Here is a 14,140-nt window from a genome sequence, read left to right as displayed (position 1 = left end):
GGGGCCCCTGGGGCTGGCTGGGCTGGCTGGGCTGGTGCTGCTGCTGGTGCTGGGCCGGGCCGTTCTGGTGCCAGGGGTTGACTGGGAGCGGCCCCCCTTCTGGGGAGCACACCTGCATGGAAGAAAGAGCACGTGTCCACCTGGGCAGGGGCCTGCAGACCCCCCTCCAGCCTGGGCCCCGGAGACATGCTGCTCCCGCCAGAGCCCAATTCCCAACAATCTCATAGGGGAACCTGGAATGCTGAGGAGGCCCTCTGAAAGAAGGCGCAGACCCAGGTCCCCAGGAGGAATGCAAGTGCGGCTGAGCTGTGAGCCAGGACAGACCCACACTCGGGCTGCCCTGGCCCAGCTTCCACCTACTCTTAATAGTGCCTCCTGATCTTGGCCTTGACCCCATTTAGGCAGAAAGGCTGTGGGGCAGGCATCCCTGTTTCCTGGTCCTTCCCTGCATCTGCACCACCAACCACAGTGCTATGGCTGGCACTCCCCACCCCACGCCAGTCTGTGTGCACAGCAAGTGAGCGCGCAGTGGTGTGCCTGGTCCCCAACTCATCACAGACACACTGGACACCAGGGTCGGCGGAGCCTGACAGACGCAGCAGCGGGAAACGGGGCCAGCCTATCAGCTTGGCACTGCCACCCCGCACTCCCCCGCCTCAGCCCTGTAATCCTGAGGCCCTGGACAGGTCTGCACCTCTGTGAAGCAGCCTAGCCTGCCTGTCTGCCTGAACCCATCACATGTGCCCCATACCCTGCGCCCAGCAACGATGGAGCACGTTGCCAGCAGGCCTGGGTGCTGTGGGTGGTGTCCAGGTGCTGGTGTAGGCCCAGGGCAGACCCTACTGCTCACCTGCTTGGAAGGCTGTAGTGGGACCTTCCTGGCCCCTCCGTCACAGGCAGACTCCAAGTCCTGCCCAGGGCTACCAGCTTCCAGGGGCTGCCTGCTCACACTGGGTTCTGAGGATGGGCAGTTTTCCGACTCCCGGGGCTTCTTGAGACGACGTTCCCATTTCTCTTTCCGCTCATGTGGCTTCAGGGCCATGTCCTTCTGCAGGGAGAGAAGTGAAAAGCTATCAATAGGTGGAGATACCCAATGGAAGACGCTCTTCATGAGAGGGCTGGCCCTTGATTGAAGACACTGCCTACCTGGAGGTGGTGCCCCCTGAGCAGGCTCACACCCTAGAGGAAAGAGCCTTTGTCCTGGGAAGGCCCCATCTCAGGGGGCATGGGCAGGGAAGTAGGCTGGTGAGGGCAGGGCCATCCTCACTGGAGAGTGGTGATGAGCCAGTTCCTGGGGTCCCAGGAACATGGCATGGGCTGAACCTTAGCCTAGCGTAGAGGCTCACACAAGCTGCAGCAGAAAGGAGGCATGAAGCTTTCTGGGCTGTCCCTTGAATCCCTGCAGGACCAGGACTCCTTTCAATACCACATCATGACCCAGAGGCAGGGACTGCAATAGCCTACCCAGGTGATACACATACACAAAAGTAACACAGAAACACCCCCCCATGACCTTCACATTAGCAGAAAGTAATCCCCTAGTGACACCTCACACCCCAGAGGAAGTGCCGGGAAGGGAGGGAGACCCTTGCTGTGATAACACTTGGGGCTATCAGACCGAAGTCACCTGTGGGCCACCTGTGATCTTGCTGGCCTTTTCTGGGGCACCTCATCAGCAGCCCACCATAAGACCTCTAGGGTACCAGCTCATCTGAGCTCATGAAACATCCAAGCTCTCTGCCCTGCTTGTGGGTACTGTCAGTTCCCGGCTCTGGGGTCCCCTACTTCTGCATTCAGTCCCCAGCAGTGGGCCAGGTGTGGTGGCACACACCCAGCGCTATGGGAGGCTGAGGCAGAAGGATCACAAGTTTGACAGCAATCTGGACAACTTTGGGGAATCCTGTCTCAAAATTTTAAAAAGTGGGGTGGAGATACAGCTCAGTGTAGAAAAAACAAACAAACAAACAAACAAACAAAACCCCAAAGACAATGAGAGAATGAAAAACACAGCAGAGTGGCTCCAGGAACCAGTGACCATTGCAGGAGGAATAAATGGGACATAGTTCAGACTCCCCAGAGGGCAGCAGCCAGTGGGGAGCCTGAGGAGGGAAAGGCAGGGCCAGCCAGCCTCCCCTCAGCAAGCAGCTAGCCTCAGGGTAGTAAGGAGGTGAGTTTCCTGACCTGCCTGTCCTCCCACGGGTACTCTGCAGATCCTACCTCACCTGCCCATATACTGTGTGCTGTCCCCACCCAGACAGAGTGTGAGTATTCGAGAAATCAGCAGCACTGTGGTCACACTGTGGAGCAGGACCTATTGTCCCTGGACTCTGAGCTTTGGCCAGAGAAGAGGTCCCTGCCCTCCAGCAGGCCTTGCTACATGATCTGCTATCCCTGATCTAACATGCGGCCATAGGGCCTCAGTGCTAGCGGCCTTTTCCACCTGGCCCAGTGGGGCTGACTTGTGGTGGCGACCAGCTCTGCACAAGGGTGTCGTATGTTGCCACTGCGAACACAGCTGCTTGTAAGGTGCGTGACCAAGTGTGCATAAATTCAGAGGTCAACATTCATGAACCAGGTCCCGCAAGGCTGGCCCTACAGACCCTGGCTGGGCCAGCTGGTCTTCCTCATGTGCAGACGGAGGGAACAGGCAAGTCTTTCCCAGGGCCTGCTCAGCTCCCCTTCACCACTGTCCACATGTGACTGAAAAGATACCTGTGCCAACAGTGCATGGTTTTAATTTATCACAATTTCTGTAAACTTGTTTTGGCACTTCACTGCTTTTAAAGAAATGAACAGAGATTGCTACCACCACTCTGCCCATTCCCTGCCCCACGCCCTCCTGCAGAATGGCTTCTGTCCACCCCCTGACCTGCATGGAAGAGAGCAGCTGCCCAGGTCCCTGTCGTCAGGCTTCCTGGACCTTGAGTCTGTCCCTGGTTCCAGTTCTGAGCAACTTACCTGGTACCCCCTGAGGCCCTGTAGCAACTATGCACAGCCCTCCAGGAACCCTGACTGTATCCATTGCAGCCACCTAGCCACCTGGCCACCAGGAAGGCAGGTTCGAGGAGCTGCAGACAGCCCCTCTCCAGCCAGGCCCAGCAGTAGCAGTGGGGCCATCGGTGACCTCCCCTGTCACTCCCCTGGGCTATACTGGGCTCCCCACAGAGTGAGGGACTGACTACAGAGTGAACTAGAGCCTCCAGGTGGAAGCCTAGAGCAAACTGTAAGCTCTGTGCTCACTACCAGTGCCAGTGTGCATCAGGAACTCTGCCAAGGGCTCCACAGACACCATCCATCCAGCCCATACACAGGCCCAGGACGTCAGCTGTGAGTGCTCGACCAAAGCACAGACCAACCTCAACGACAATCTGAAGTCTGCGTCCTCAGGCCCCACCCACCTCAAGAGGTGGCTGCAAGGAGGCCCAGAGCCAGGAAAGTCCAGAGAGAGCAAAGCCAGGCTTGTGAGAGCCCCTACAGGGCCTGGAACTCCTGGGTCTGCTTGTATCACACACTAGGGTCAGTACCCAGTTCTCACTCAAGAGGCCCTGCTACAGGCCATAGCCCACTGCGATGCCTGGCAATGGCCAGGCCCTGGACTTATCCCTCCCAGGTGGAGTACTACATGGGCACACACTGCCATTAGATTTCTCTACAGTGTTTTTACATGACTGCTTTTCAGCTCTCCTAAATGTTATTACCGAACAGCACCAATAAAATTTCTAACTGCACTATAGCAAAGCAATCATGAAGGGAGAAAAGTAGCTATGACTTGGTAGACTCAGTCTGGGGGCCCTTCCCCTGGCAAGGCTGCTGGTTCCCACTACAGCTCAGTGGCTCAGCCTATCCCTCTGGCCAGGTGGGTACCCTTCACTCCCAGAACCACACAGGGCCTCCCCACTGGTCACCAAGTCCAAGGCTGCACCCTGCAGGGCAGGAAGGTCTGAAGCAGGACAGCCCACCCCAGGTGACAATCACAGCACAGGTCAGGCTGGGCTTAGAGCCAGAGTGTGCTCTTGGGCGGGACAGAAAGCCGTGCAGAGGCTGAGGCTGCCAGTCTCTCAGTTCTCCTGGTCTGTCAACACTGTGTCTCTGCCATTCCTAGATTCCAAGCCAAAGCCTCCATCCTTCACAGCCTTGACAGCCTCAGCCAAGCCCACAGTTCTCCCTGCCCAGCCCAATCGACCCTTAAGTACCTTGCAGTGTTCTCTGAGACGCGCACAACTGCCCAAGAGCAGTTCTGTGTTGTCCCCAACCCTGGCTCCCAGAGCTTACAACTCACATATTTTTTTTCCTCATTGAGTTTATTGGTACATTTTAGGTATACAGTACAGTTACATTGATTATTGGGATCCTGTACCCTTACATGACAGGTCTTGGTTCTCATTTTTTCCCCTTGTCCCTGCCCTCCTTTCACCTCTACAATTCACATATTATCTGGGGTACAGTATGCCTCATCAGCAGGGTCCCATGGCCACACCGAAACAGGCAGACCCCTGAGAGCAAACCCTAGTGCGGAGGCGGTATCTGAGCACCCCTGCAGTGAAAACTGGACAGGCTCTCCTAGCTCACTCCCACCCAGCAGCAATGTCCCTTTGGGCTCCTTCCAAGTTGTTTCTTCTCATGAGTACTCTGCATCTTGTGGACCCACATCAGGTGTACCCAAGGGAAGTGTCCTCCAGGCTTTGCCAACTCTCACTGCCCCAGAAGCCTCTGGATCACGCCTGGTTGCACTCCCAGGCTCTCAGAGTTCTGATGACCCAGGGCTCTTTTCTTCACCACCTGCCACGAGCTGGCCTCAGACTTCCAGGTGGGCCTCACGCTGCCACTGTGCTGCGTCAGGATAGAAAACAACACCAAGAGGCCCAAGGGTTCAGCTGACCCCCCTGTGTAACCAGGTACCTCTGCACAATGCCACGGGGTTCTGTGAAAAGACCTGCATTGTGCCTGGCACTGTCTTGGCAAAGAGGTCACCTAGAGATAAAGCCCACAAGATGCTAATGGAAAAAGGCACTGTTGAGAACAGCAGAGTTGCTCTGGGAGGGAGGGACACAGCAGGCAAGAACACAGGAGGGGGATAACAGGAGCAGTGCAGGGCCACCTGCCTGGGGTCTGCAACAAGCCACTGCTTACCGCTATGACCCTGGCTGACTGCCGACTGCATCAGGCCCACACCACTGGCTAGCAGTTTTGAGGACCATCTCCACAACAACAACACACCCAGAGCCTAGCTGGCATTTTCTCCCTTCTAGATCTAATCTACTGAACCATCAGTTGCAAACGACAGTCAGATGGGGCCATGGCCTTGCTCTTCAATGCCAGCACCATCTTTCAACAGGGCTCCTCTGGACGGCTGTGAGTAACATGGGCCCAGGGCCAGGCACAACAGAGAGCTGGCCCAGGGCAGCAGTTTGCCAGGAAGGTGGTGCCAGCAGGTGGGAGTCAGGCCCACTCCCTGTGGGGTGCCCTGGGGCAGGCTCTTGGCCCATCAGGTGGCATCACACAGCCCTCTGTGGTTACTCTTTAACATAGAAGTAGGCTTTGTGTGACCTGTGTACACATGAGTGCTTCTACAGCTAAAAAGGAGAAAGAGCCAAGGGTACTAGATTTAGACAAAGACTGTGACTAGGAGCCAGGCAAGGCTGTCCTAGAGAAGCAAGGATGGGGTAACAGTCTGTGCCAGCCGAGTCCAAGTGGTGGACAGGGGAAGACCTTCAAGACAGGCCCAGTTCCCTGCAGATGGCTGGGGCTGCCTTCCAAGGCACCCAGGAGACAGAGCAAATGGGTCCCTTGGTGACCTCTTTGAGGAGTGCTGTTGTGAGATGGTCCCCTTGCCTTGGCAGGGATGGGCTAGTAAGCCCATCTGCATCCAGAAATGCTCTTCCTTCCCCAAGCCTTCGAACTCCATGAGGGAGGCAGGCTCTGGGCTGATTCCTGTCCCACCTCAGCACAGCTGCTGCTCAGCTGTCACCCAGGGTGGGTCACCCCACCCACCAGAGCCAGTCAAGGTCACTGAACATACAGGCCTGGTGTGGGAAAGGACATGGATGCCCAAGGGCCAAGCTACCCCCTGCCTGCTCTGCCACTGCTGCCAGTGGGCATGGTTTTGGACACTTGGTCCTATAGGACCCAGGACCAGCCTGCATGGGCTGGGGGTCAGCTCAGTAAGAGGAAGGATAAAAAAAGGGGGTGAGAGGTGCTGAGGGACTGAGAGCTCCTGAGCATGCTCACCAGAGGACCCTTGACCCAGAAAAAGGGAGTAGGTGTACTGAGGAAACTGAGGCCCAGAGAGGCACAGGGCTGTCTAGGACTTGACCTCACTCACACCTTGCCAGAGCTCACATGCTTCCTGGCTGCGCCTAGCTGACGTCAAGGGAGGACTCTGTCCCAGGAGCAGAGAGGTATCTGCCCTACCCTGTATACATGAAGGCCTGAGACAGGTACAGGCAGGGCCAAAAACAGGGTTCCATTGGCCAAGTACATGGGTTTGTTCCAGGATGACATAAAGCCCCTAAGGGTCAGTGCCAGGCAGCACATGTGATCTGAGAGGCAAGTTTCCCCTGCCTCTTCTGGGGAGCAGCTCTATGTGCCTCTGGAGAGGAATTTGTCTGATAACCCTCAGAGGCCTGAGGACAGTCCAGGGACAGTAGGTCACCAGGGGAGGGGGGCTGTCCCACCACATCAGGGCCACCCTCCCAACCTACTCTGCAGCATGGCCCCTGGGGACAGGCACATGGCAGTGCCAGCCCGAAGAACATCTTGACCTTGGTTGTGGGGTAGTGCAGGCATGTGTGTTCGGTTCAGAGTAAGGCCTGTGGACATAAGGAGCATCAGGACCAAGGCTGGACCTGAGGGCACAGAGACATGTGAGGCCAGAGCAGACCTAAGGGTCCCTGTGGCACTCTGGCCCTCACAGCAGTGAGCACTATGCGTAGGAAGGAGTGGGGCAGGGTGCAGTGGGACCCAAAGAGGAAGCCCCTCCCTCCAGGGTACCCTAGGCCAAGTTCCAGTCCTGTCTGAGACCAGTAGTATAGGTCTGGAAAGTGCCTTACCTGGAGACTCAGTTTCTCCCATCTGTGGGATGGGGACAGCACAGCCCCCATGCCAAGCTACCACAGGGATGAAATGGATTAGTGCACAAGAAGTCCTGGAGCTGTGTCTGGCACTCAGAAACACCTATGCCATCCCTTCTGCTTCTGCTGAGCAGCCCTCGTACCACTGGCTCTGCTGTCATCAAATCAAAGGCTCTCAAATGAGGCCAGGGCTTTAAGCAGCACTGTCCCAGGGGCTGGGCCCAGGTCTTGACATACACAGATGCTCTGCTCCTCTGGCCACACTGCCAGCACCACATTCTCATTAGAATCTGGCTGGGGCAGGTGCACAGGCACCACCACCAGCTCTGAAGGGCTGGGCCATGAATGTGGCCCTGTGCTCTGGTTGCTCTCTCACAAGCAGCCCGAGGGACAGTGCCTGTCCTGCCCAAGCCTGAAGCTGCTCCATCAAGTAAAAACTGGAGTAGGGGTTGCCAAGGCTCCTGCCATCTGGTGAGTCCAGAGGCACACACTGCAAACACGCATGTGTGATGTGTGTACTGCAGTTAAAAGGGTGACCCTGACCACAGCTCTTGAGGGGCAGATCTGCCCATCCACATACCTGGCTTTCCTAGAAACCACACAGAAGCCTCTTCATGGAACAAATAAAACTAGCATGACTCCGACAAACTCTCCTTTTTTTTACCATATGGGCAGAGCTGGATTCCTCAAGCATTATTTCCCGCAGCTTTCAGATCCCAGCTCCCAAAGGACAAGGTACCCCGGGTGCCCTCAGGCCCGTCTGCCTTCCCCAACATCCCTCACCTACCACACTGTGCATGCTCTCCCTGGCTTGGGCCTGACCCTCTCCTTGCCTCGCTGTGCTGGCACCTCAGCCTGAGTACCTCCCCAGAAACTCACCAACCTCCATGACAGCCCCCCATTGCCCTCCTGATCCTCACAGGCAATGGGCGCATCTCCCAGGGCTGGCCCAGGGACTGATGTGCAGCCGACACTCCATAAAGGCTTAAGCAGGGAATGAAGGACACAGGCCAGAGCCCCATACTGGCCAGGCTGTCCCAGGCACAGACAGAGGACCTGGGCAGCACAGTAGAAGTCTGTCTGTGAGAGGATGGCTTCCTCAAAGAACATGAGACAGTAGGTTCCCTATCACAGCTGGTGGGGCAGCAGACCAAAGAGGAGGGTATGGCAGAAAGGAGTGGGCCTGGCCTGGGTAGTGTCACCTTCCTCACCTCTCTGGAATCCTGAAGGTACATCAAGCCAGTGTGTGCCAAGCTGAGGATCCTGAGACCTTGCTTTGGAGGTGATGAAGCATAAGGGGGTGGGAGGTGGGAACCACCCTGTTCTCCTTGCTGGGCTGAATAAACACCCCATCTCCAGCATCAAGTGCATCTTCATCTTGGGGTGCCAGGCAGCTTCCCAAGATCAAACGAAGAGGGCAACAGAGGGGAGTGACTGTCCGCACCTGTGGAAGGGCAAAGCCCCTGTGTGTGACTGTGTGTGATTTGGCCCACAAGGGTCCTTGCAACTGCTGCACCACCACAATTTTCTGAGCAGGGCCACATCCTCCACACTTCCACCCCTGCTGCTAAGCCCTGCCACAGTCCACATGACCCATATGTCACTGTGAGACCCACACTCCATGTATGGAGTCCCAGCTTACCCTGAGGCAGCTGGCCAGGGTGGGAGGGCAGACCAGGCCTTTCCAGCCCAGCCTTGGATTCTGGCCTGGGGTTACCCCAGCACATAGTGACAAGAGCAGGTGGCCTGTGGACATTAAAGGTAGCTGAAGCCAGTAAGTTCCAGGTAGGGGCAGGTGCTAAGTGAGAGCCTGGGTGGAAGAGACACCCTGGGTTACAGGGACTTGGATGGGCTGGGCTCCTCTGAGACCACCTGTGACCCTGCCCCCCAGGCTGTATCTGCCTGAGGCCCAGCACATGGTCAGTTTCTTGCCCTAGCTCACAGGTCCCCTGGTCGAGGGGCCTCTTGACCCCTAACACCTGGCCAGGCCCACCCTGTCTACCATTCTGTCCTTGATTTGCTAAGTTACCTCCTTCCTGCTCTCAGCCAGGGGTCTAGTCCTCTTCCTTGCTGCCTGTGGCCCCACCTTAAACCGTGCTGACTAAACCAGTCACCAAGGGATAGGGCTATATCCCAGGACCTGAAGACTCTGTCTTCAGCCCTATGAGGAGACACACAATTCTTGTACTTCTAGGCTCCCCACCTGATGAAGGGTCAGCTGAACAGGACAGCATAGGTTGCCTATACCTGGTCATGGTAGCAAACCTCCTGTTTCGGCAAGCAGCGTGCACACTCCAGCACAAGGCTGAGCACAGCCACTCTGCAGCCAGGGACAGTGATAGTACACAACAGCTCTGTGGCCTGGTACCGTAAGTGCGGCCCAGGCAGATGTTTTCTGGAGAAGCTGCACACCAGGGCTTGAGAACAGTAGGGAGGGAAGGGACACAGATGCCTGCACACAGTGCTGTCCATCCCCAGTCTGGAAGTGCTACAATGCGGTAAGATCTGAAATGGAACCATGGCATGGCAGGGAGAAGAGCAGCAATGCTGGAGCTCCTCACAGAAGCCAGATGGCCACAGTAACCCCAACAATCCTCCAGAAACCTCAGGAAATCACATCTATGCCACTAACAAGCAAGAAAAGGGCTTCTTCCTAGGAACTACCACCACTTAGAAAACAAAGTTTCTACCGGTATAACAAAATAACAAAACAGTAAATATAGGAACCCCATCAGGTTCCATAAGTATCCCAGGGTGCAAACCTTCTGCAGAGGAGAGGCATCTGTGAGCAAGACTGACCCTTGGAGGGCACAAGCAGAGCAGGGTGGCCTGCCGGGAGATAGGGAAGACCACAGTGAAGGCTGCCCAGCAAGAATGAGGGACCCAGGCAGGCAAGTGTGGCTGCAGGAAGGATCTGGGAGATCTGGAAGCCAGGGCCATGAAGCGACAGGCCCCAGAGCTGGAGGGGCACAGGAGCAGGGTTCTCAGAGCTGCAGGGGACCAGTCAAAGCAGCCCAGGGTATGTGGACATTGACACAGGCTGAGGGACCAGGGCTGGCTTTGATTCCATATCCTCTGTGTCCATCCACCTCTTGGAGGGATCAGCTCCACACCACCACCCTGAGACCTTCTGGGGACAAAGTCAACACTGCCTCTGGACAGCGTGATATGTCCCAGTGCAGGGGCCAGGACTGAAGGTAAAGCACTTACCCTATCTGGGCCTCAGTTGCTCCACCTGAAGAGCAATAGGCAATGAGGAGGAAGTGCTCTGGATAGGAGGCTCAGACTTGAGAGTAGATCATACCTCAGACCCCATTCCTGGCCCTCTAGGATGGGATAACTAGGCCCAGGCATGTGGACCCCCAAGAACAGAACAAAAGTAGAGGTCTAAAGTGACACCATCACTCCTGATGTGGACAGTGCTGGGTGGGCAACGTCCTAGCTCCTTACACACCTGCTAACACTTCCACCCAGATCCCATGCCCTGGGTCCCTAAACTGTGCTGTAAAGTGCCCACTTGGCCCCCTAGGGCTCATGGAGTCCACTGAGCTGAACCCCAGGACCTGGCCCAGGGTGGGAACTCCAGCTGCGCCTGAGAGCTTGCACCCCCACCTGGGCTAACACTGTTCAGGGGTCCAGTCTGCTGTTGGTATATGCTCAGCTCCTTGTCTTGGAGCCTTGGAAAGCCAGCACAGTGGCTCTGAGTGTTTTCCTTTCCACCTTTAGCCCTCTCTGGTACAATCCACAGATCAGAGAAAGAACCATCCCACACAGATGGCAAATGTCAAACCTGTGTCTGGCTACACCTCTACTATTAAAGGAACAATTTCCCTTCTGTGTAGACAGCATACCTGTAACTGGCTATATCTCCACTGTAAGGAAAGACTCCCTTCTGGGTAGATGGCACACCTGGGTCTGGCTATGTCTCCAGAACTCCAGAAAGACCTTATACCTGTGGGAGGCTGAACTGGGGCTGAAACTCTGCAGCATCCACCTTTCCACAGAGCTGGACTTTTGAAGTAGGTAAAGCAATTTGCTCTTTGAAACAGGTAAATTAACATCAACAAAAAAAATCCAACAGATGCCAAAATAGATGGTCGCCACCCGCACCCAGAGGTAGAAGTGCCCAAGCATAGCCAGCCCCAGCTGCATAGCCAGAGCACTGTGGCCATAGTCCTCCTGAGGTTGAAGGTGCTGAGCCACCCCTCCTCCATGGAAGATGCACATGTCTGGTAGGAAAGCAGGCCCTGGCCATATCCTGCGAGATATAGGGACCAGCACAGCCTGTTCTGTGGCCTGAGGGCAGCCGCTTGTGTTGCACACAGTGCTGGACTCTGTGTGGGTCACATATCCCTAAGGCAGAGAGGGCAGCCAGCAGGAGCAGGCCACAACATTGCCCTTGGGGGATCTCTCTAGTCACTGCTCGTCAGTATGACCAGACAGAGCACTCACAGAGAAGAGGAGCAATGCAGAGCCACTTCCCAAGTTCCCCTGCTTCCTTGGATCCCCCAACCCCTTAGATAAACAGAACGTTTAAGGCGACCACGTTCAGTTCTGCAGAGCCCCCGCCTGCCCATCCCTTCTGCACCCTTCAGCTCTACCACAGACCTCTGTGGATCAATAATAGCCACTTTGCCCCCCTCAGCTGACACCCACCACTGAAATGTTTGGGGAGCAGCTACTGCTCCTCTCATGTGCAAAAGAGGCAGGGACCACTTCCCTCCAGGGGCAAACACAAGTGTGCAGAGGGGTGGAAGAGCTACTGGGCACAGGGAGCTGGAGCAAGGCCTGCACCAACATTCTACAGGCCATACTCTAAGTATGGGACCCTCTTCTGCTTAAAAGATACCCTTCACAAGTGTACACCTGCCACACCTGCCACTGGTGCTACACTGGCTTCTCTAACGTGGGCAATGTCACCAACAGTGTCATATCCCCTGGAGATCTGAAGGTGGGACCAGCCTCCAGGCCTGGGTGCACTCACTGTGAGCTAGCAGGTGGCAGGAGGTAAGGCAGGCTCTGCCTCTGGGCGGGGGTCCTGCGAACCCTGAACCTGGGGCCAGCATCTCCCTCCCTGAGAGGGACCCACAGGGTCCTGCAGAACAGTGACCACACTTGAGAAAGCAGGCTGGTGGATGACTCCCTGGCTGTGTGCCTCACACTTGGTACACTGAGCTTCAGTGTTCCCATCTATGGAGTGGAGGCCACCGGCCTCTCTCTAGGTCACCTGAGTGAAGAAATCATGTCTGTAAAGACAGGTTGGTGGGCTGAATCACAAAATCACTCACCACCACCAATGTCATCATGAATTATCTGAACCCCAGAGGAAATACACTACACTTCAGCAAGAAACAGGACCAATCCAAACCCTTCCGAGGGATCTAGAGTCATGAGCTGCTGCAAAGTCCTGTACTTTCCTAGGCAGGCTCAGAAGGGCAGAGAGGTGAGTAAGGTCGCCCTCAACGGCTAAGGAGAGTCAGGTGAGCCTCATGGTGAGCTGGCAGGGCTGGTCCAAACTCTGGCAGTGACCATGGTCCCTCCCACCCTCCCTCTGTATAGGACAATCTTTATGTGAGCTCTACCCTGGGCACTGGGAGCCTGAAGGGGGACATGGTTGACAGGCGCAGTGCCAGCTGACGGGGTCCTGGGGTAAGAAGTTGAGGGGCAAGGATGACAAGCAGCAGAGCAGGTAAACCCGAGCGCTGGGTGAAGGGGTGGCCCTTCAACCAAGTCCACAGTGATGACAGAACCAGACTGTGTGAGGCAGAGAGGACACAGTGAAGGTGCCAACCTGGGCTGGGGTGTCAGTTCCTCCTGGGACAGGCAAGTGAACAGACATGGAGTCTAGGGCAGCACCTGATGGACTCTCTCAAGCAGCACAGGGGCTAGCAGAGTCCTGCTTGTAATAAGTGCTTAGGCAACTCCAAGCTGTCACTATAGTGAGACAGAAAACCCTAGACTGTCATCTTCGGCAGAGCCCTAGCACATATCAATGCTGGAGATGGGGCCACCATAGTCCACCAAAGGCCTTCGCCTTCCTTCGCTGGAGCTTCCTAGGCCCAGCATCCATTTCAGGCTCCTCAGTGTGCACAATGAAAACCACTGGGCATTATAGGGGGCACAGGCTATGAGACACTGTTCCTAGCCTCTGCACATCTACTGTCCAGGCAGAATGAAGCATACCTGCCACCACACAACCAGGATCATCCCTCACACCAGCACCTGACCTAGAGTCTGCCAGCAGACCCTAGAGTTGGGATGTTCTCTTCAGGGACCTGCAGGGACCACTTTCCTTTTTCCAAAGCTTAGCCTTGAGATGGAGGTGCGACTCAGAGTCCAGCAGACAAGGACGCTCCCAGAGAAAGTGCTGCACGGGGCTCTCCTAACTGGAGGTCTAGTTCCTGGGATCATATCCCACCCCACCCCCCAGCACCTGGCCAGCATTTCCACCCAGGAGTGTTTGACAGAGACAGGGATACCCCACCCACCTCTCTTTTCCTTCTCTACTCACCTGTATCCAGGCGAAAAGGGCAATATTTGCTGCGTAAAATGTCCGGGATAGATCACCCAGACAGACAATATTTTTTGGCAACTTACTACCCTTGGGGCGAGCACCTTCACCAAGAGATACTCAGAGCTATACCCTCTCTGCTCTAAGCAAAACCCTGAAGTGGGGGCGATTGGGAAGAACTCAAGTGCACACGCTGTCACAACCTGCCAAAGTCCAGCACCGCCCCGCTCCCTGGGCCTAGGCGTTGCACACGGACCCCTCCCTCCGGGTTCCCACGAGGCAGGGTCCGAGTGCGAGGTGTGGGATGAGGGTCTCCGGCGCTCACCCACCTCCAGCGCCTCCAGCGTGCTAAAGCTGGCTATGGCGAAACCGTCGATGACCTCTTCCTCCTGCGAGCTGGATTCGCGGCGGCGGCGGCGGTCTTTTCTATTCAAATCAGATCAATAAGAGAGGATGCCAGATTTTGGTCAATCAATAATTTAGTCTTCGTAAGTAATCGGTGTATTGTATGTGGAAAATATCCTAGCATGTTAGAGAAAGTTGAAGTTTTTGATGAATA

General features: G+C 55.8%; 1 protein-coding gene across 1 annotated transcript in view; it reads right to left on the bottom strand.

The window, feature by feature from the left end:
• The window catches only part of Fbrsl1 (fibrosin like 1), a gene marked incomplete at both ends in the record, with an annotated part of 56,190 nt that extends 42,184 nt beyond the window's left edge, over positions 1-14,006 (bottom strand). Inside the window, 2 exons of the mRNA XM_019204519.1 lie at positions 851-1,048; positions 13,911-14,006. Of these exons, the coding sequence (XP_019060064.1) occupies positions 851-1,048; positions 13,911-14,006 (294 nt within the window). The remainder of the gene's footprint in view (positions 1-850; positions 1,049-13,910) is intronic.
• Between the last annotated feature and the right edge of the window lie 134 nt (positions 14,007-14,140).

The sequence above is a fragment of the Fukomys damarensis genome, unplaced genomic scaffold, assembly GCF_012274545.1.
Source record: "Fukomys damarensis isolate Sample0158 unplaced genomic scaffold, DMR_v1.0_HiC HiC_scaffold_12, whole genome shotgun sequence".
Lineage (NCBI taxonomy): Eukaryota > Metazoa > Chordata > Mammalia > Rodentia > Bathyergidae > Fukomys > Fukomys damarensis.
Note: the sequence above shows the minus strand (reverse complement) of the source record. Positions and strands in the feature narration are given on the sequence as shown.